Source organism: Myotis myotis, unplaced genomic scaffold (assembly GCF_014108235.1).
Source record: "Myotis myotis isolate mMyoMyo1 unplaced genomic scaffold, mMyoMyo1.p scaffold_m19_p_26, whole genome shotgun sequence".
NCBI classification, from domain to species: Eukaryota; Metazoa; Chordata; class Mammalia; order Chiroptera; family Vespertilionidae; genus Myotis; species Myotis myotis.
The window spans coordinates 1,781,662-1,802,703 of record NW_023416331.1 but is presented as its reverse complement, the minus strand read 5'-3'; the positions used below and the strand labels follow the sequence as shown (position 1 = coordinate 1,802,703).

General features: G+C 47.5%; 2 protein-coding genes across 3 annotated transcripts; both read left to right on the top strand.

Annotated features, from left to right (window-relative positions):
• Positions 1-9: 9 nt before the first annotated feature.
• Positions 10-19,199, top strand: LOC118679502 (alpha-tubulin N-acetyltransferase 1). Of its 2 annotated transcripts, XM_036356281.1 has the most exons (11): positions 10-337; positions 755-815; positions 898-989; positions 1,098-1,158; positions 1,279-1,392; positions 1,577-1,678; positions 15,776-15,821; positions 15,940-16,005; positions 17,299-17,370; positions 17,502-17,742; positions 18,180-19,199. In XM_036356281.1, exons 1-11 carry the CDS (start codon positions 231-233, stop codon positions 18,211-18,213), a joined length of 996 nt encoding a protein of 331 aa, XP_036212174.1. In that variant the 5' UTR covers positions 10-230; the 3' UTR covers positions 18,214-19,199. The 2 variants fall into 2 exon arrangements, with proteins under 2 accessions (XP_036212174.1, XP_036212175.1); XM_036356282.1 differs by lacking the exon at positions 15,940-16,005.
• Positions 19,200-19,802: 603 nt separating this feature from the next.
• Positions 19,803-20,941, top strand: LOC118679485 (alpha-tubulin N-acetyltransferase 1-like). The gene is made up of 4 exons (XM_036356266.1): positions 19,803-19,817; positions 19,978-20,179; positions 20,272-20,314; positions 20,618-20,941. Exons 1-4 carry the CDS (start codon positions 19,803-19,805, stop codon positions 20,793-20,795), a joined length of 438 nt encoding a protein of 145 aa, XP_036212159.1. The 3' UTR covers positions 20,796-20,941.
• The last annotated feature ends 101 nt before the right edge of the window (positions 20,942-21,042 follow it).

Genomic DNA, 21,042 nt, shown 5'->3' with positions numbered 1-21,042 from the left:
TGAGCCAGTCTCCTCGGTGCACCCCACCCAGCTGTTCCCTGGGGCCGGGGGCTGGGTGGGGCGGGGCGGTGGAGGGGCGCTGCTAAGGGCCGGTGCTGGTGAGGAGAGGAGGGCTCCGGGGGCGGGGATTGCGGGCCCTCCCAGCAAAGGAAATAGACCCCAAGGGGCGGGGCGTCAGGGCAGGACGGAAGTGACGCTACGCGGGCGGGGTTGGCCCTGCACAATGGGCCATGGAGTTCCCGTTTGATGTGGACGCGCTGCTGCCAGAGCGGATCACGGTGCTGGACCAGCACCTGCGGCCCCCGGCCCGCCGACCCGGAACCACAACGCCAGCCCGGTGACATCTCAAACCCACCCCGAGGCCCTGCTCTCCCGGTTCCCCTAGATACCTGGTCCCGGCACCACGCCCCCTTATCACAGACGATGACCCTCCTTTTGAGGTCCTGGCTCGACCTGTTGGTGCCCTTTCACCCTACACTTAGAGGGATTGATCTGCACTTGGATCTATGACATTCCACCCCTCGGCCGAAGGATGTGGTTGACCCGCCCTCTCTGCTTCCCCACAGCAGCCTCAGGGGAGGAGGGGGTGTGGCAGAAGTGCATGTTCCAGAGGGTGGGATGGGAAAGTCTGACTGGAAGGCAGCAAGGTCAAGTCCTGGTCTTCAGTGCTGAGCCTGGGTGGGAGCTGCGGCCAGGGCCCTGGGAATGACCGTCAGAGCCCTCGGCAGTGACTCTCCCTCTGTCCTCTCTATAGTGTTGATGTGCAGCAGCAACTTATGACCATCGTAGATGAACTGGGCAAGGCTTCTGCCAAGGTACTGGACGCCCGGGGACAGTAGATAAGGGAGGCCTGGTCCTTAGGAAGGGACTTGCAAAATGCCTGTTGTCTACCTGCAGGCCCAGCATCTTCCTGCACCCATCACCAGTGCATCGAGGATGCAGAGTAACCGCCATGTTATGTATGTGCTCAAAGACAGCTCCGCTCGACCGTGAGTGCCACACGCTTTCCATCGCGCACCTTTCCTCCCCAGCCCCTTTCATGTGGACTCTCTCAGAGAGCTGCTACTCGTTTGTTCATTATCCTCCCCATCCCATAGGGCTGGAAAAGGAGCTATTATTGGTTTCCTCAAAGTTGGCTACAAGAAACTTTTTGTACTGGTGAGTGCTATTGGAGGCTGAGAGTTCATATGCCTTGATTCCCGAAAACAACAGTTCTGAAGTGTGGGAGGTGGCAGCAATGTCTTGGTCCTGAAAAGATACTTGTTCTTTACCTCTTAGGATGATCGTGAGGCTCACAATGAGGTGGAACCACTTTGCATCCTGGACTTTTACATCCACGAGACACTTCAACGCCATGGCCACGGGCGAGAACTCTTCCAGTATATGTTGCAGGTATCACTTCTCTATTCACCAATCTGTCCAAAGGAAGAATAAAGGCCCCTTTGCTGTGAGCCCTACTCGCCTCTGCCTCCCCTTCCCCAATGTCCCCATGTCCTCCTATTCCCTTCCCAGGCTCCAGAGTTCTGTTGGCATGTTCTCCCCACACCTTCTACCTTGAGTCTCCTGTTCCCTGCAGAAGGAGCGAGTTGAACCACACCAACTAGCCATTGACCGACCCTCACCGAAGCTGCTGAAGTTCCTAAATAAACACTACAACCTGGAGACCACAGTCCCGCAGGTTAGAGGTCTCAGAGGGTGGATCCCCACTGAGCATTCACATTGAATTTATTTGGGGGCAAGGAATTGGCACCTTCCAAGCACATTCCCCATCATGTAGGATTCATTTTATACAACTAAGTGTTTGTTGTTGTTTTTTACCATGTCTCATTTTGCAGTTATTTTACTCTCATCTATTTTGATTCTTCATCATGACTGTTTTGTATACCTAATAATACGTTTGTGCCCCAAATATAGCCAACTCATTTTCACCTCCTTGTTTTTACAAAGGCCATTACTTACTAAATCAACATTTATTAAGGGCCGATAATAATATACATTTTCTGTCTTCGGGGAGCTTTGGTCTAAACCAGGGGTGGGCAAACTTTTTGACTCGAGGGCCACAATGGGTTCTTAAACTGGACCGGAGGGCCGGAACAAAAGCATGGATGGAGTGTTTGTGTGAACTAATATAAATTCAAAGTAAACATCATTACATAAAAGGGTACGGTCTTTTTTTTTTTTAGTTTTATTCATTTCAAACGGGCCGGATCCGGCCCGCGGGCCGTAGTTTGCCCACGGCTGGTAAACTGAGGAAGGTGGTTGGTTTATAAGTAAATGCAATATAATGTTAGTAATACTATCCATTCACTTAACAAATATTTATTGAGCATCTGACACTAGAAATATTTTACTCAACAAAACAGGTAAAAGTTTCTGCCCTTGTGGAGCTCATATTTTATTTTATTATTTTTTCCATGTGATTTTATTTTATTTTTTCTTAAGAACAGGAATTTATTTCATACCATTGAGACTCCAAAAATCATTATTGGCCTTTACCTGAGAGGGTTTGTCTTTTTTTTTAGTTACACGTAATTTTTTTGTTTTAATCTTTATCGTAGAAAGTATTATATACCCCCCCCTCCCCTCCCCATTGACTTATAGCCCGCTCCCACCCAAGCCTTCACCATCCTATTGTCTGTGTCCTTGGGCTACGCATATATGCACACAAGTTCTTTGGTTGGTTAGCTCCCACCCACCCACCCTCCCCTATCTTCCCACTGACATTCTGCACTCTGTTCTATGCTTCCATGTGTCTGGATCCACTCTGTTCATCATTTTATTTTGTTAGATTCCACATATGAGTGAGATCATGTGATACTTGTCTTTCTCTGACTGACTTATTTCACTTAGCATGATACTCTCCAGGTCCCTCCATGCTGTCTCCAAGGGTAAGAGATCCTTCTTTTTATTGCTGCAGAGCAACCCATGGTATAAATGTACCACAGCTTTTTATCCATTCATCTACTGATGGGCACATGGGCTGTTTCCAGATCTTAGCTATTATAAATCGTGCCGCTAGGAGCATAGGGGTGTATACATTCTTTCTGATTGGTGCTTCAGGTTTCTTAGGATATATTCTTAGAAGTGGGATCACTGGGTCAAATGGCAGTTCCATATTTAATTTTTTTTTCCATATTTAATATTTTGAGGAAACTCCATACTGTTTTCCACAGTGGCTGCACCAGTCTGCATTCCCACCAGCAGTGCACTAGGGTTACCTTTTCTCCACATCCTCACCAGCAATTGTCATTTGTTGATTTGTTGATGATAGCCGTTCTGACAGGTGTGAGGTGATAACTTAGTGTTGTTTTAATTTGCATTTCTCTGATGATCAGTGACTGTGAGCATTTTTTCATGTCTTGGCCTTCTGGTCCACTTTGGAGAAGTGTCTATTAGGTCCTTTGCCCATTATTTAATTGGATGATTTGTCTTCTTTTTGTTAACTTGTATGAGTTCCTTATATGTTTTGGATATTAACCCTTTATCAGATGTACCATTACCAAATATGTTCTCCCATGTAATGGGCTCCCTTTTCATTTTGTTGATGGTTTCTTTTGCTGTGCAGAAGCCATTTATTTTGACGTAGTCCCATTTTTTAATTTTCTGTTTAGTTTCCTTTGCCCCAGGAGATGTATCCATAAACATATTGCTATGAGTGATGTCTGAGATTATGCTGACTATGGTTTCTTTTAGAATTTTTATGGTTTCACGACTTACATTTAAGCCTTTTATCCGTTTTACGTTTATTCTTGTATATGGTGTAAGTTGATGGTCTAGTTTCATTTTTTTGCATGTATCTGTCCAATTTTCCCAACACCATTTATTGAAGAGACTGTCTTGACTGCATTGTATGTCCTTGCCTCCTTTGTCAAATATTAATTGAGCATAGGGGCTTGGGTCAATTTCTGGGGTCTCTGTTCTGTTCCATTGATCTATATGCCTGTTCTTGTGCCAGTACCAGGCTGTTTTGATTACGGTGGCTTTGTAGTATAACTTGAAATCTGGTATTGTGATTCCTCCAACTTTTTTTTTTTTTCAAGATTGCTGCAGCTATTTGGGGTCTTTTTGGGTTCCATATAAATTTTTAGAGTATTTATTCCAGATCTGTGAAATATGCTGTTGGTATTTTAATGGGATGCATTGAATCTATAGATTGCCTGGGTAGTATGGACATTTTCGTGATGTTGATTCTACCAATCCATGAACACATATGTTCCTCCATTTGTTTATATCTTCCTCTGTTTCTTTTTCCAATGTCCTGTAGTTTTCTGAGTACAAGTCTTTTACCTTCTTGGTTAAATTTATTCCTAAATATCTTAAATTTTTTGTTGCAGTGGTAAATGGGATTGTTTATTTAGTTTCTCTTTCTGAGAATTCACTATTGGTGTATAAAAAAGCCATCAACTTCTGGGTGTTGATTTTGTATCTTGCTACATTGCCAAATTCATTGATTAAATCTAGTCGTTTTTTGATGGAGTCTTTAGGGTTTTTTTTTAATGTGCAGTATTATGTCAGCTGTAAATAATGAGAGTTTTAATTTCTCCTTTCCAATTTAAATACCTTTTATTTCTTCTTCTTGTCTGATTGCTGTGGCTAGGACTTCAGTATTATGTTGAATAAGAGTGGTGAAAGTTGCCCTAACCGGTTTGGCTCAGTGGATAGAGCGTCGGCCTGCGGACTGAAAGGTCCCAGGTTCGATTCCGGTCAAGGGCATGTACCTTGGTTGCGGGCACATCCCCAGTGGGGAGTGTGCAGGAGGCAGCTGGTCGATGTTTCTCTCTCATCGATGTTTCTAACTCTCTGTCCCTCTCCCTTCCTCTCTGTAAAAAATCAATAAAACATAAAAAAAAAAAAAAAAAGAGTGGTGAAAGTGACATCCTTGTCTTGTTCCTGTTCTTAGGGGAAATGGTTTTAGATTTTGTCCATTGAGTATGATGTTGGCTGTAGGTTGTCATACATGGCCTTTATCATGTTGAGGTATGCTCTCTCTAGTCCCATGTTGCTGAGAGTTTTTATCAAAAATGGGTGTTGGATTTTGTCTAATGCTTTTTCTTTTTTTTTTTTATTGTGGCATGCATTTAATTAACTTATAAAATGTTAAAGAGAAATATTTCACATGAGTAACTTTTATAAAGTTTTATTATGGTACTAGAGGCCCGGTGCACAAAATCGTGCATGGGGGGCGGTCCCCTCATCCTGGCTTGCACCCTCTCCAATCTGGGACCCTCCAGACATCCCTCTCGCAATCTGGGACCACTGGCTCCTAACTGCTCACCTGCCTGCCTGCCTGATCACCCCTAACTGGCCTCCCCTGCTGGCCTGATCACCCCTAACTGCTTCTGCCTCGGCCACCACCACCGTGGCTTTGTCCGGAAGGAAGGCAGGCAGGATAACTGGAAGATGTCCAGTCGACCCAGTCTAATTAGCATATTCTTCTATTAATATAGATAGCTTGTGAAAATGAAAATAAATTACAAAAGGAAAAAAATTACTCATTTATGGGAAAAATACCATGTACAAAAGTAAAAATCTGTATCAAAGGCATAAATTTAAGTTCCAATAAATCCACCAATAACCTAGATCCTGACCCCAGCTAGTTTTTGTTTGTTTTTAAATATTTGTATTGATTTTTAGAGAGAGAGGATGGGAGATGGAGAAAGAGAAACATGATGCGAGGGCAGAACATCAATCAGCTGCCTCCTGCACGTGCCCTAGTGGGGATAGAGCTGTAACCAAAGTAGATGCCCTTGACCGGAATCAAACCCAGGACCCTTCAGTCCACGGCCAATACTCTCTCCACTGAGCCAAGCTGGTTAGGGCTAACATCAACTTCTTAAGTCATTTAAAACACTGAGAAGGCAGTATTAAACTTTTCATTATAATTAAATATTCAGAATAAACTTCGATTAAATCAGTTTTCATTTAACAGTTAAATATTTAGGAACTAAATAAGTTGTACTTCATTAGTTATGCAAATAATAGAAATATTTAAGAGTGTTGGTGGTTGGTAAAAGAATGTCAGTTGCCCAATAAATGTGAAAGATGAATGAACAGGAAATTAAACAGAGTATAATTAGTTGTGGATAATCTTTCCCCCATACAAAGTCTCCCTGGACATTGAGTTCATCCAGTGATTGGCAGATGGGCTATCCATCATCTGACACCCTGGCCAACAACCCTGAAATCATTAACTTTCTGCCCCCCCCAGCAAAGACCCTCAGGATACAAGTGCTCCCTCCTAGCTGAGAATCCACTCTGGGGAATAAGGTAAACAGACACGAAGGCAGCTGGGCCAGCCTGGCCCAAGTCTCTCTAGCGGTGTCCACGCTGAGCATCGCAGCACTTATAGAAGGTGACCATTGGCACATCTGCAGTGCGGGTCTGAAGCTGCGTAAAATAGGCACAGGATGTTCACATTTGGGACATGGCTCAGCAGCAGAGAACACGTTCTCCCGGCAGCTGCTCCACCAAGCACATCATCTACTTCTTTCACCTTTCGATACTTCCGATTTGTTACCTTACGAGTGATGTTGTGCACGTGGGGGCAGCACTGTCCCTCTTCCACGACGAGCCCATTCTCCCAGCCCATACAGCTTGACAGCCCACCCTCAGGCTCCCACTGGTTCCTGCAGCTCCAGTGGCCACCTCCCCAATGCTGTTTCTGCATCTGTTGATATGATCATGTGATTTTTGTCTTTCAATTTGCTTTTGTAATGTATCACATTTATTGATTTGCAAATATTGTACCAGTATTGCATCCCTGGGATAAATCCCACTTGGTCATGCTTTATGATCTTTTTCAAAATTGCTGGATCCGATTTTATAATATTTTATTGAGGATTTTAGCATCTATGTTCATCAGGGATAATGGCCTTTAATTCTCTTTCTTTGTAGTATCTTTACCTGGTTTTGTAATTAGGGTAATGCTGGTCTCATAAAAAGAGCTTGGAAGTGCTCCTTCCTCTTGGATGTTTTGGAATAGTTTGAGGAGTATAGATGTTAGTTCTTTTTTGAATGTTTGGTAAAACTCCCCTATGAAGCCTTCCAGACCAAGGCTTTTGTTTACTGGGAGTTTTTTTTATTACTGTTTTTATTTCATCAGCTATTATTGGCCTATTCAGGTTTTCTGATTCTTCCTGATTCAGTTTTGAGATATTGTATTTTTCTGGGAATTTGTTCATTTCATCCACATTATCTAGCTTGTTGGCATATAGTTGTTCATAGTATTTTTTTACAATCTTTTGTATTTCTGTGGTGTCAGTGGTTACTTCTCCACTTTTGTTCCTGATTTTCTTATTTGGGTCCTCTCTCTTTGTTTTTGTTTTTTAAAAAAATATATTTTTATTGATTTCAGAGAGGAAGGGAGAGGGAGAGAAAGATAGAAACACCAATGATGAGAGAGAACAACTGATCAGCTGTCTTCTGCATGTCCCCTACTGGGGAATCAAAGCCACAACCCAGGCATGTGCCCTTAACCAGAATAAAATCAGGGACTTTTCAGTCCACAGTCTGACGCTCTATCCGCTGAGCCAAACCAGCTAGGGCTCTCTTGGTTTCTTTTTTTAAAAATATATTTTATTGATTTTTTACAGAGAGGAAGGGAGAGAAATAGAGAGTTAGAAACATCGATCAGCTGCCTCCTGCACACCCCCTACTGGTACATGCAACCAAGGTACATGCCCTTGACTGGAATTGAACCTGGTACCCTTGAGTCCGCAGGCTGATGCTCTATCCACTGAGCCAAACCGGTTAGCGCTCTCTTTGTTTCTTGATGAGTCTGGCTAATGGTTCATAAATCTAGTTTATCCTTCAAAGAACCAGCTCTTGGTGTCATTGATTTTATATATATATATTAGTCTCTGTCATTTATTTCTGCTCTATTTTTTATTTCCTTCTCTCTACTTATTTTGGGCTTTTCTTGTTGTTCTCTTTCTAATTCTTTAAGTTGTAGGTTTAAATCATTATTATTTTTTCTTGTTTTTTGAGGTAGGCCTGTAGTGCTATGAACTTCCCTCTCAGGACTGCTTTTGCTGCGTTCCTAAGATTTTGGGTGGTTGTGTGTTCATTTACATTTGTTTCTAGGAAGTTTTTTATTTCTTTCTTGATCTCATTGGTAACCCATTGATCCTATATAATAAAACCCTAATATGCAAATTGACTGAACAGCGGAACGACTGGTAGCTATGATGCACACTGACCACCAGGGGGAGATGCTCAATGCAGGAGCTGCCCCCCGGTGGTCAGTGTGCTCCAGAGGGAAACAGTGCTAAGGAGTAGCGAGCCCGGCTTCTGGATGAGTGGCACTCCCACAGGGAGAGTGCTGCTCAGCCAGAAGCTGTGCTCATGGCTGGCAAGCGCAGTGGCAGTGGTGCGAGCCTCACCCACCTCTGCCATAGTGCTAAGGATGCCTCTGGGGATGTCCGACTGCCAGCTTAGGAGAGTGGGTCTAAGCTGGCAGTTGGACATCCCCTGAGGGGTCCTGGACTGTGAGAGGACAGGCTGGGCTGAGGGACCCCTCTACCCCCACCCCAAGCGCATGAATGTCATGCACCAGGCCTCTAGTTGTTTAATAACATGCTATTTAGCCTCCATGTATTTGAATGTTTTGGGGTATTTTTACTGTAGTTGATTTCTAATTTTTTTCTACTGTGATCTGAGAAGATGCTTGATATGATTTTAATCTTGAACTTGTAGAGACTTGTTTTGTGTCTAAAAATGTGGTCTATCTTTGTGAATGACCCATGTGCACTTGGAAAGAATGTATATTCTGCAGCTGTGGGGTGAAATGTTCTATAAATGTCCATTAAATCCATCTGATCCAGTGTGTCCTTTAGAGTGACTGTTTTCCTTGTTAAGTTTTGTCTGGAAGATCTATCCAGTGAAGTCAGTGGGGTGTTAAAGTCCCCTACTATGATTGTATTGTTGTCAATTTCCCCTTAAAGTCCTCCAGAACTTCTTTTTTATATATTCAGGTGCTCCTATATTGGGTACATATATGTTTACCAGGGTTATAGCCTCTTGTTGGATCGATCCCTTTGGTATTATGTACTGACTTTTGTTGTCTCTTTGTGATGGCCTTCATTTCGAAGTCTATTTTGTCAGATGTGAGTATTGCTACCCCAGCTTTTTTTTTTTTTCATTTCCATTTGCATGGTAAACTTTTTTTCCATCCCTTCACTCTATCCTGTGTAAGTCTTTTGTTCTGAGGTGGGTCTCTTGTAGACAGCATATAGTTGGGTCATATTTTTGTATCCATTTAGCTACCCTATGTCTTTTTTTTTTTTTGATTACAGGTGTTTTTGCTGATTGCAATAGTGCATGCCTAATGTTTGAAAAATTAGCCTTTCTTCAAGCTAGCTAAGAGAACTGAGAAAGAATCTATTATGGAAACAATTCATTTCAAAATTAACTGTCATAGTATAAGACATTTGCAGAATAATCTTCAAAGATCAACTTACTTCAATGTCCTGGGCGTGGTGAGTTGTAAGATGAGGAAGCCAATATGCCCCTTTTCAGACTTTTATTTGTCCTCTTTGGAAAGTCTGGGTAGATGCTGTGGAGGAGAGCAGGTCTGGGAGACGTGACCAAGAGTCCAACACTGGGACATTCCTGACTCTCTGGACCTAAGCAGCCATTTTTCTCCTGAAGAGCCAGCCCCTCCCAGCAGTCTCAAGACAGCTCTACCCTATGTCTTTTGATTGGAGCATTTAATCCATTTATATTTGATAGGTACTTATTTATTGCCATTTTAATTCTGTATGCCTAGGTTTCTCTCTCTATTTCTTCTTCCAGTTACAGAAGTCCCTTTAGCAATTCTTCAAATGCTGGCTTGGTGGTGATGTTTCCTTTAGCGTTTTTTGTTTTTTTTCTGGGAAGCTCTTTATTTCACCATCTATTTTGATTGATAGCCTTGTTGGACATAAAGTGGGGCCTTGACTTACGAGTTTAATTCGTTCTGAGACCGAGCTCATTAAGGAGCTCGTTAACTCAAATTACTCTGTCAACTCAATGCAAAAATCGGCAGAGAGACAGCTGGCATCTCAAAAAACTCTTTAGTCGGGACACTCATAAGTCAAGGCCCCACTGTAGTAATATTGGTTTCAGGTCTTTGCTTTCCATTACCTTGAGTACTTCATGCCATTCCCTTCTGGCCTACGGAGTTTCTGATGAGAAATCAGATGCCAGCCTTATGGAAGCTCCATTGTAGGTAACAGTTTGGTTTTCTTTTGCTGCCTTTAAGATTCTCTCTTTGTCTTTAATTTTTGGCATTTTAATTAAGATGTGTCTGGGCGTGGGTCTGTTTGGGTTTTTCTTGCTTGGGACTCTCTGTGCCTCCTGAACTTGTGTGACTTTTTCCTTCACCAGGTTAGTGAAGTTTTTTGCTGTTATTTCTTCAAACACATTCTGTATCCCTTTCTCCCTTTTTGCCTCTTCTGCCACACCTGCTATTCTAATATTGTTACATTTCATGTTGTCCCATAGTTCCCTTAAGCTGTTCTCCTTTTTTTAATTGTTTTTTTCTTTTTGGTTCTCTGATTGTGATTTTTTTTCAACTCTGTCTTCTAATTCTCTATTCCAATCTTCATCTTCCCCAAATCTACTCTGTATTTCTTCCAGTGTGTTCCTTATTTGTGCTATGTCATTCTTTATTTCTGTTTTCATATTTACTATATTTTTTTCGCATCATTATTCTGAACTCTATCCTATATAATAAAACCCTAATATGCAAATTGACTGAATGGCGGAATGATTGGTCACTATGACGTGTACTGTCCACCAGGGGGCAGACCCTCAATGCAGGAGTTGCTCCCTGGTGGTCAGTGCACTCCCACAGGGAGAGTGCCATTCATCCAGAATCTGGTTCACAGCTGGCCAGTGCAGTGTTGGTGGCAGGAGCTTCTCCTGCCTCTGCTGCAGGTCGGTGGTAAGGAGCGAGGGGTCCTGGACTGTGAGAGGTCACAGGCCAGGCTGAGAGACCCCTCCCCACCAGTGCATGAAATTTCTAGTGCCGCTAGTATCAGATAAATTTCTTATTTCTTTTCATTTATCTCTTCTTCTGAAGAATTCTCTTGTTCTTTCATTTTGGGCTTGTTTTTTTTGTCTCCTCATTTTGCTGCCTATTTGGGTTTGTGACCATGTATTAGGTAGATCTGCTATGCCTCTCAAATGTGTTTCTGACTATGTAGATCAGGGAAAGACTCAAAGCCTCCAGAGCAGCGGTCACCAACCTTTTGGACCTCACGGACCACTGGTTAGTGACCACTGCTCTAGAGACCACCTGTGCCTGAAGAATGATTGGATTCAGTCTTGAGTAGTCCTCAGGCAATGGTCCACAGGTGTGGCGAGTTTTTCCAACAGGGTGGGGCAATTGCTTCTGCCTGGAGGCTAAATTGTTAGTCTCTTTTTTAAAATATATTTTATTGATTTTCCACAGAGAGGAAGGGAGAGAGATAGTTAGAAACATCGATCAGCCGCCTCCTGCACATCTCCTACTGGGGATGTGTCCGCAACCCAGGCACATGCCCCTGACCGGAATCGAACCTAGGACCTTTCAGTTCGCAGGCCTACGCTCTATCCACTGAGCCAAACCGGTTTCGGCAATTGTTAGTCTCTTAATGTGCCTCAGGAACTCCACAGGGAGGGGAAAGGTGTTTTCCAATAGGGTGGGTCAAGTTTCCCCCAGACAAAACCACCTGGGTAGCAAATATCTGCCTGAGAAAGAAGCTCTCCGCATGGTGACAGAATGACTCAGCACAGGAAACCAGGGTGCCTGTCTTCTGAGCTCTAACCTAGAGCCCCCAACTCTGGCTTCTGCTCCAGTTCACTCTGCCCTCCCTCTGCCGGAGCACAAGAAATTTTGTATGTTGGCCCTTTAAGAGGATGCCTGTATTTCTAGCTGTCTCTCCCTGGCTGACAGCAACCCTGCTGCTTTTCAGAGCGGGATGGTATGCTGGCACCGTTCTCAGTTCTGGTGCTCTCTGCTAGGGCGTTTAGCTTGGGATTAGACCCCAGAGTTCTCAGTAGAACCCCCCACAGCCGAGACGTCTCTCTGGAACTTCAGCTGCTGTCTGTGGGTGCCGGCCTGCCCTTTCATGCCTCTGCCCTTTCTACCAGTCCCTACATGGTCTCCATTTTTCATCCTTGGTTATGAAGGTTCTCTCCAGCGAGTCCTCAGTTGATTATTCAGGATTGTTTTTGTATTTTAGTTGTAATTCCAGTTTCGTTCTGGGAGCATGTCTGTATAGCATCCACTTACTCTGCTTCTCTTTAATCTCCTGGAGTTTATATTTTAGTTGAGGATACAAACAAGTTTATCCTGTGCTTGATTATAAGTGCTCTGGAGAGATTAGAGCCAGTGAGAGGGCTTGGGTTTGCGTGACGGGGATGGAGTTGTGTGGGATTACAAGTTTAAATGGCATAGGCAGGGAAGTCTCCCTGAGGAAGTGTCAGTTTAGGGATAAGTTAAAGGAGGTGAAAAGAAGAGCCAAGTAGTATCTGGAGGGAAGGGCTAGCAGAGCCCCTGAGGCGGGACTGTGCCTGGAAGAGTGAGCTGGCTGGTGTGACTGGAGCACTGTCAGTGATGGGCTGGGGCGGCGACTGATGCAATCAGCTGTAATGGCAGGAAGGACATTTGAGCCTTATGGCCATTTCAGTCTTTGGTTTTTACTCTGTGAAAAAAGGAGCCATCATAGGGGTTTGAGCAGAGGGATGACATTATCTGACTTAATCAGATCACTTTGGCTGTTAAAAATAAGCAGCAGCTGCCCTGGCTGGCATGGCTCAGTGGTTAGAATGTTGACCCATGCACCCGAGAGTTGTGGGTTCAATTCCTGGACAAGGGTGCAAACCTGGGTTGCAGGTTTGATCCCTATGTCGAGTCAGGGCATGTGTGGGAGGCAACCAATCGATGTGTGCTCTCACATCTGTTTCTCACTCTTTGAGAGAGGGTTCAAACAAACCCAGCAGGGTCCCTGCTGCTGAGGCTCTGTTGGTTGGAGCACCATCCTGTATACCAGAAGCTTTCCGGTTTGATTCCTGGTCAGGGCACATGCGTGGGCTGCCAGTTCGACACCCAGTTGAGATGCCTACAGAGGGTAACCCAAGGATATATTTTTTAGAGAGAATGGAAGGGAGGGGAGGAGGGGAAGAGAGAGGAAACATTGATGTGAGAAAGACACATAAACAGGTTGCCTCCCGCATGCACCCCTACTGGGGATTGAACCTGCAACCCTTTGATGCGTGGGCCGATGCTCTAACCACTGAGTTACACCAGCCAGGTCTCCAAGTCATTTTTACTATTCTTTAAAATAGGGTTGTTGTGAAGGCCAAATTGAATGTGATAATATAGTAAGTAATTCTAAAGTGATCAATTATTAGATATCAGAGCGGTACCCTGTCCTCCAGCATGTCTTCCCCCGATAGCTCTACCTACTCGAGCCCTACTTACTAGTAAACCTTCCTTTTCTCAGTGTTGGAGCCTGAGACCTGTGCTCTTGTCAGTGGACAGTTCTGGATGCCTGCCTTGGCATTTTGTGAGAGTGGGTCCTGGGAGAACCTAAAAGGGTCTGGGCTTTTTGTTTTTGAGATAAAATTCACTATTTTAACTATTTAAAACAAACAACTCAGTGGTCTCTAGTATATTCACATAATTGTGCCATTACCACCACTGTCTAATTTCAGAACATTTCCATTTCCCAAAAAGAAACCTGGAAGTCATTAAGCACTCCCTACTCCCTGTCCCCATTCCCTTATACTAACCTGCTTAATCTGGACATTTTATGTGAATGGGTCACACAATATGTGGCTTTTGTGACCGTTGTGTTTTAAGGGAGCTCATTCATGTTGTAGCTTGTATAAATACTTCATTCCTTTTTATGGCCAAAAAATATTCCATTATGTGGCTCTACCACATTTTTGTTTTATTTTTTAATCCTCCCTGGAGAACATTTTTCCATTGATTTTTCAGAGAGAGTGGAAGAGAGAGGGAAAGACAGAAATATTGATGTGTGAGAAACATCAATTGGTTGCCTCCAGGACCGGGGCCGGGAAGGAGCCCGAAACCTATGTACGTGCCCTTGATCAGAATTGAACCTGGGACCCTTCAGTCCGCAGGCCGACGCTCTATCCACTGAGCCAGACCGGCTAGAGTGGCTGATTGATATTCGGTTGTTTCCACTTTTTGTCCATTATGAATACTGTGTACAAGATTTTGTTTGCATTTGTATTTTCAATTCTCTTGGGTATATACCTAAGAGTGGACTTGCTGGTCATACAGTAAATCTTTGTTTACCTTTTTGAAGAACCAACAAACTGTTTTTCCAATGATGATAATATTTCACCTCTCCACCAGCAATGGATGAGTGTTTCAATTTCTCTTCAGCGGTTCTCAACCTGTGTGTCGCCAACAATGAAAATACATCCTGCATATTAGATATTTACATTACGATTCATAACAGTAGCAAAATTACAGTTATGAAGTAGCAACGAAAATAATTTTATGGTTGGGGGTCACCCAACATGAGGAACTGTATTAAAGGGTCGCGGCGTTAGGAAGGTTGAAAACCATTGCCATTCTCACCAACATTTGTTATTTTTCCTTTTAAAAAATAGTGATCGTCGCCAAAACCGGTTTGGCTCAGTGGATAGAGCGTCGGCCTGCGGACTGAAAGGTCCCAGGTTCGATTCCGGTGAAGGGCATGTACCTTGGTTGCAGGCATATCCCCAGTAGGAGATGTGCAGGAGGCAGCTGATCGATGTTTCTCTCTCATCGATGTTTCTAACTCTCTATCTCTCTCCCTTCCTCTCTGTAAAAAATCAATAAAATATATTTAATAATAAAAAAAAATAGTGATCGTCCTCATGGGTGTGAGTGTATCTCTCTGTGGGTTTGCCTCGCATCTCCCTATGACTAATGATACTGAGCACCTTTTCCAGGGCTCACTGGCCCTTATAGTATTTTCTTCAGAGAAATGTTTATTCAAGTCCCATGCCCATTTTTAAATTGTGTTCTTTTTTCTCAAGTTTAAGAGTTTTTTTGGATATATTCTAGATACCACATCCTTATCAGATAGATGATTTGCAAAATATTTTGTCCTATTTTGCTTGTGGGTTGTCTTTTCATTTTCTTGAAAGTGTCTTTTGAAACACAAAAGATTTTACTTTTGATGATTGTTATTTGTGCTTTTGATGTCATATTTAAGAAATTGTATAATCCAAAGTGATAATTTTCCACAATGTTTCCTTCTAAGGTTTTCATAGTTTTAGCTCTTAGGTCCATTTTTATTTGTGTGTTTGGTTTTTTGGCCTGTGGTGTGAAATAGAGGTCCAAATTCATTATCTCGCATGTGGAGTTCACTTGTCTAAGCGCCATTTGCTGGAGAGACTGCTCTGCCCGGGGGATGGCTTGGCACCGTGTTTAAAGTCAGCTGACCACAGACACACGCGTGTACTTCGGGACTCTGTCACTCCGTCGGCCTCTGTGTGTCCTTAGGCTTCCACTGCATCATGCTGATGTCCGTGGCTTTGCAGTATTGAAGTCAGGAAGTGTGATTCCTGCAACTTTGTTCTTCTTTTCCAAGACGTTTCTGGCTCTTTGCGGTCCTGTGCCTGCCTTATCAGTGTGGGGCTCACTGTCAGAGCCTGCGAGTCTGAGGGGCTGTGGGACAGAGGGCGGGCTTCTCCTCTTCCCACGGGCTTTCCTAGCACAGGGGTCTGTGCCCGAGCCGTTTCTGAGTGGCTGAAGGGACGACCACATTTTGCCTGTTTTGTCTTACAGGTGAACAACTTTGTGATCTTTGAAGGCTTCTTTGCCCATCAGCATCGTAAGTGTTCTCACCTGTGTGTGCTGGCCAACTAGCTGGGGCGAGGGAAAGGAAAGAGGTGGATTCTTGGTCCCACTGGTCCCCTCACTGAGGGGCACCACCGCTTCCTTCCTCACAGGGCCCCCTGCTCCCCCTCTGAGGGCAACTGGACACGCGCGTGCTGCGGCCGACCCTGTGCCCCCTGGTAAAGCTGCGCTGCTAGGCAGCTGTGGTGCCGTGAGAGCTGTTCTGGGAGGCCACAGCAGCAGGGGTGGGGGGTGGAGGGGCTGGGAAAGGGGACATTCCTAAGCAGCCCAGCCCCCAGCAGCCTTACTCACTTGCCTTTCCCACATGGGAGCGCAGTGCGTTGGAACTGTCAAGACTTCACTAAGCAAGCTGTTGGGGGCCTGTTTGACAGTTAGTGCTGATGGAGCCTCTGTGGCTTCAGGTCCACAGAGTAGGCGAGTCGGGTTCCTTTGTAACCTTCGGCCTGTCCGTCGGTGAGGGGCAGGCAAGTGCAGTCGGCCCTTCCGTGTGCAGCCATAGAATACTGACACGAAAGGCACAAAGTGAAGTTGACCTGGAGAAACCGGACGGAGGAGGCACTGAAATGCTGCCCCTTTCCCCGAGCCATCCTCACGCTCCCTGCCAGCCAGCCCCTCCTCCTCACGGCCTCCCACAGGGAGGAGCAGCCAGGTGCTGGCCGCCATGCGCAGCGGGCCCCCTCCTGAGCCGGCTGTGACCAGCGCTGGCTCCTCCTTGGCCAGGAAAGGGAGTAACTGTCACTCAGAGAACAGGCTGGTCCGGTTGTCGGCGTCAGCCAGTGTCCGGCCCTGAGAGGGACTCGTGCCCATGCCTCGTGGTTGCCAGGGCTTCCCGTGCCCGCCCGGCTGGTGCCCAGGCTGCAAGGGGATGAGAGCCCGTGAGGTCCACAGTGGGGGCCATGGGGAAGGCTCTCCTGGCTCCTGAGGGAGACCCTCTGAGAGAGGAAGGGAGGGAGCAAGGGAAGAAGTGAGGGCGGAGGCAGAGTCTCACAGCATGTCATCCTCCCCTCTGCTCCGATGACTCCTTTCCAGATACGCTCTCTCCGTCCTCCTTTTCCTATAAGACTTCAATCTCTTCCCGTCTTGGCTCTGGAGGGGGAGGTTCTGCCCCCCTCTCCTGGCCTCTCCAGAGCCATCCCTGACTCACCGAGGCCTCTGTCCGGCTCGTCTACCAGTAGAGGGACCACCCCTCCGCCCAGAACCCAAGGGGCCTCCCTGGCTGCCTTCTCCTGCACCCCAGGCCCCAGCGGCTCCCTGGGTCTTCCCCCCACACTGCATTCGGCCCCTCCTCCTGGCTCTCATCAGCAGTGCTCCAGCACCCCGAGTTCCCTCTTCTGTGGGGGAGCAGACTCTTCCCCAGGAGCTGTGGTCAGGGAGCAGTGGTGGGTCGTGGCCGGGAGGAAGGCTACCAAGTGTGTGTCTTGGTGTTCCCCTGCCTGTCTTCTCACCGCCAGCTCCAGCAAGGAAGCTGCCCCCCAAGAGAGCAGAGGGAGACATTAAGCCGTACTCCTCGAGTGACCGAGAATGTAAGGCGGTCGGGTGCCCGGCGTGGGGGGGCGGGGTGCCCCATCTCAGGGGAAGGGTCCATTCTCTCTAAAGGCTCTGATTTCTCTTTTCTACCCTGATCTCTACTGTCATGACTCTCCTCTCTTCCCAGTTCTGAAGGTAGCTGTGGAGCCTCCTTGGCCCCTAAACAGAGCCCCTCGCCGAGCTACACCTCCAGCCCACCCCCCACGCTCCAGCAGCCTGGGAAACTCGCCCGAACGAGGTCCCCTCCGCCCCTTTGTGCCAGAGCAGGAGCTGCTGCGTTCCCTGCGCCTCTGCCCCCCTCACCCTGCTGCCCGCCTTCTGCTGGCCACCGACCCTGCAGCCAGCCCAGCCCAGCGCCGCCGCACCAGGTAATGGGCGTGGGAGGACCAGTGTGAGAAATGGAAAGGGTGGTTTGAGCCCAGGCGTGACATAGCAGGACAGCGGGCGGAGGGGACACTGGAGATGTGTGGGAGGTCTGGGAGTGCATGGCAGTGAGGGGGCAGATCAGGACTGTCCATGGCACTGGGGCCCCGTTTTACAGTGAGAGTGGGAGGAAGAACCCAGATCCGTGGGGGGGGGGGGAGCCTCTAAGTTGGGGGAAATGCTGGTGTGGTCCTTGCTGGGAAGGAGCAGTGGCGTCTGGCACAGGTGGGGGCCCTGGCCCCCGAGTGCCGGTGCGGCAGGAACCATCCCGCAGCCGGAGGGGCATCTCCTGTCTCCCCCAGCTCTCTCCACCTCTGACTTCGTTTTTCTCTCTTCCCCCTTTTCCCTCTCCCTACCTCCTGTCCATACCGTCCTCCCACAGCTCCCTTCCCCGTTCTGAGGAGAGTCGCTACTGACAGTTAACCCTCTCCCCCCGGGAGCCTCGTCCCCGAGAACCCACCCCTTCTCGTCCAGTGCGTCCCAGGACCCCGAGGAGCCTGACGGAGCCCATGAGACTCCCTCTTCTCCTTTGTGGGTTGTCAAGGCCCCGATGGCCCACTGCTTTGTAGCTTTCCTCGCCCTAGAAGCACCTCCTCTCCCAACGCGGTCACTGAGCACTCCCCACAGACAGCGGAGCCGCTGCCTCCCTGGCCGTGCAGCTCCTCCACATTGTCCAGAGCAGCACACCCTGGCTCGCTGTCGGACTCTAGACCACCATGGAGGCCCGACGGCCTTCGCTGCAGGGTCTTGTCCCTGGAACAAATCCGTAGCTCACTCTCCAGTCCAGTGATGGCCCTCGTGCTGCCACCTACACTGCCTTTCAGCCCGCTCATGCCAGCCAGCGAGGTTGCTTCGGAGCAGTCCAGGTGGCTAGGACAGGGACTGACAGCTCCTTAAAGGGACCCCCCAACATTGCTAGGCTCTTCATTACACGTGTGTATGTCAGGGACCCCTGAGCTGTTGTCTACTTTGGGGCTAGACTCGCACTTCTGAAGACAGCGCTACCCCCCAGGCGAGATTCTGTGAGGGACTTCGTTTCTTGGCAGCACCTGGGGTCAAAGAGGGGCCGCCTTTGCCAGGTTTCACAAGAGAAGCCTGAGTCTCAAGGGCCCGTTAGCTCCTGGACCCGTCCTCCCCCGCAGCTAGATGCCCGTCTATTCCTTGTTGTGTGATTGTCGTGATGATGGGAACTTCTCTCTGGCCTTCCTTTCTTCCCTGCTCCACACCCAGGAATAAAGCCTCCTCCCTCCTCCTTCCTCTGAGTGTGTGGTAGAGCAGGCACCCCCTGTGCTCCCCCAAATCCTTGGGAGCAGGGTCTCCCTTTCTCCCTACTCATTTCTCCGTTCTCTTCTCCCTCTCAGTGTTGTGTGAATAAAGTTTGAATTCCTTTGTGTTTTTTAAATGGACATTTTCAATGAAAAAAGCACACCCCAAAAAGCAACTTAAGGTCTTGGCCTCCTTTGTGTGTCACCTCTTATTTTCCTGGGGCCTGGGAGTCTGTCCCGCGTGTCATCCTTATTGCTGAGATCTGCATGTCTTCCAGCACGGAGGCTCCGAGCTCCCTGCAGGGTCTAGTGTCCACCCTCCCCATGGCATTGCTGGATCTTCTCCTCCCCATCTCTCTCCCCTCATGCAGCTGCTGGATCCCTCTGCGGAGGCTTCTGTGTGTACTTCCCCACTCCCCCCAGAGCCCTCGGGCTCTCCCTGTGACCCTACCCTTCGCCCCAGGCCAGCCCTTGCTGAGATGTCAAGGTTCACCATTATCCCTGGGACCCTCGAGTTGCATCCCCTAATGGTCCTGGGTTCCTCTTCCATTCTGGTTTCCTTCTCCCCCACCAAACCCTGGCACCTCTCCCAAGACAGTCCCTTACCTCTGCTGAGTGCCCAACACAGTCTGTCACCTCTCTTCAAAGGCTCCCTCCCTTTTCTTCCTAAATCACTTGACACTCCCTGTAAGTAAGGTAACTGTTTTCCAAACCAAACATCCGGGCACCAGGTCCAACAGATGGTTTACCTATGTGTAAGTCTGTTTTTGTGAGATGATTTGCATCACAAATATTAACACATTACTCCAACTAGAAACAGAAAAGCAATAAGTCAGGATTGCTCCAGAAAATCTTTGGGGTATAAAATGAGCTCCCTCCCCTTTTCTGGGGACCTGCTTAGGTTAAAACCCCTAGAAGTCTAATTGCCCCTCTCTGCACTCCTGTGCTATTCCTTTAGTCCCCTCCTCTGATTCCTCCACACCCACTCACCTTCCCCCCTGCAGCCTCTTCCCCATCGCCTGCCATTTCTCCTACAGGGGGGCTCCCCCAGGGCTGGTAGCCCAGAGCTGCTGCTACAGCCGCTATGGGGGGCTGAATTCCTCATCCGCCAGCACAGGTAAGTATTCTTCCCTCCTTGCCCTCAAATCAAGCAGGTCATGCTCACCGCCTGCTCCAGCCTTCCCATGCACATGCCTGGTATTTCCACAGGCAGCCAAGCATGGAAGCAGGGGGAACAGGAAACAGACAATAGGTGAGGCCTGATCCCCTCCCCTCCTGGCCTGCCCACACCTCTGTCTCTTTTCCTAACATCACTCTCAGCTCCTTCCTCTGAAATCTTATCCGTCCAACTGGACTCCCTCCCACCCCCCACCCCCCAAAAATCCTTCTACCTAACATCCTACAAGTCTGTTTCCCCATAAATTCAACTCTGGTACTTCCCTTGGGCACTTTCTGAGGTTTCCAGTTTGGACATAGCACCAGTGGTTCCATCATGGTCGTCCTCTACATAAGGGCCAGGAAGACCCTGACTCTCCATCTCCCTCCCACCCACCAGGGCCGCCAGCCAGGAGACCTTGTCACAGGATGGGAGTGGGGAGGCCCCCATGCACACAGTGCCTCCACAGGCCCAGGCCCCCGCCCCCCCAGCCCAGCACTGCACAGTGGCGGGGGACATGTTCAACGCCAGGTTCATTCGCAACTTGCAGGAACGGCGCAGCACCAGGCCGTGGTGACTGCAGCCCCGCCACACCTGCAGTCCTCGCACTGCGGGAGCAGCCACCGCCGCCTTCCCGTGCCTGTATTCATTCACTCGTTCATTCATTCAACAGGCCTTCTTAGCAGTGCCCAACCATTTCTATCCTCACCAAAGCAATAAAGTATTTTTATCACGAGAGCTACTGAGAAACCTGTCGTTATTTCAATCTCACCCTCTTCGCCCAGCATCTTGCGCAAGCGCCCGGGGTAGCGCGAAGCCGGCGG

What these genes read in the sequence shown, in the direction of transcription:
- LOC118679502 (XM_036356281.1), top strand. Translation starts at nt 231, where the DNA reads ATGGAGTTCCCGTTTGATGTGGACGCGCTGCTGCCAGAGCGGATCACG. An exon ending in TGGGCAAGGCTTCTGCCAAG is followed by an intron (nt 816 to 897) that starts GTACTGGACGCC and finishes GTCTACCTGCAG; the next exon opens with GCCCAGCATCTTCCTGCACC. An exon ending in GGCCGACCCTGTGCCCCCTG is followed by an intron (nt 16,006 to 17,298) that starts GTAAAGCTGCGC and finishes TCTCACCGCCAG; the next exon opens with CTCCAGCAAGGAAGCTGCCC.
- LOC118679485 (XM_036356266.1), top strand. An exon ending in TTCCTCATCCGCCAGCACAG is followed by an intron (nt 20,180 to 20,271) that starts GTAAGTATTCTT and finishes GTATTTCCACAG; the next exon opens with GCAGCCAAGCATGGAAGCAG. An exon ending in GAACAGGAAACAGACAATAG is followed by an intron (nt 20,315 to 20,617) that starts GTGAGGCCTGAT and finishes CCCACCCACCAG; the next exon opens with GGCCGCCAGCCAGGAGACCT.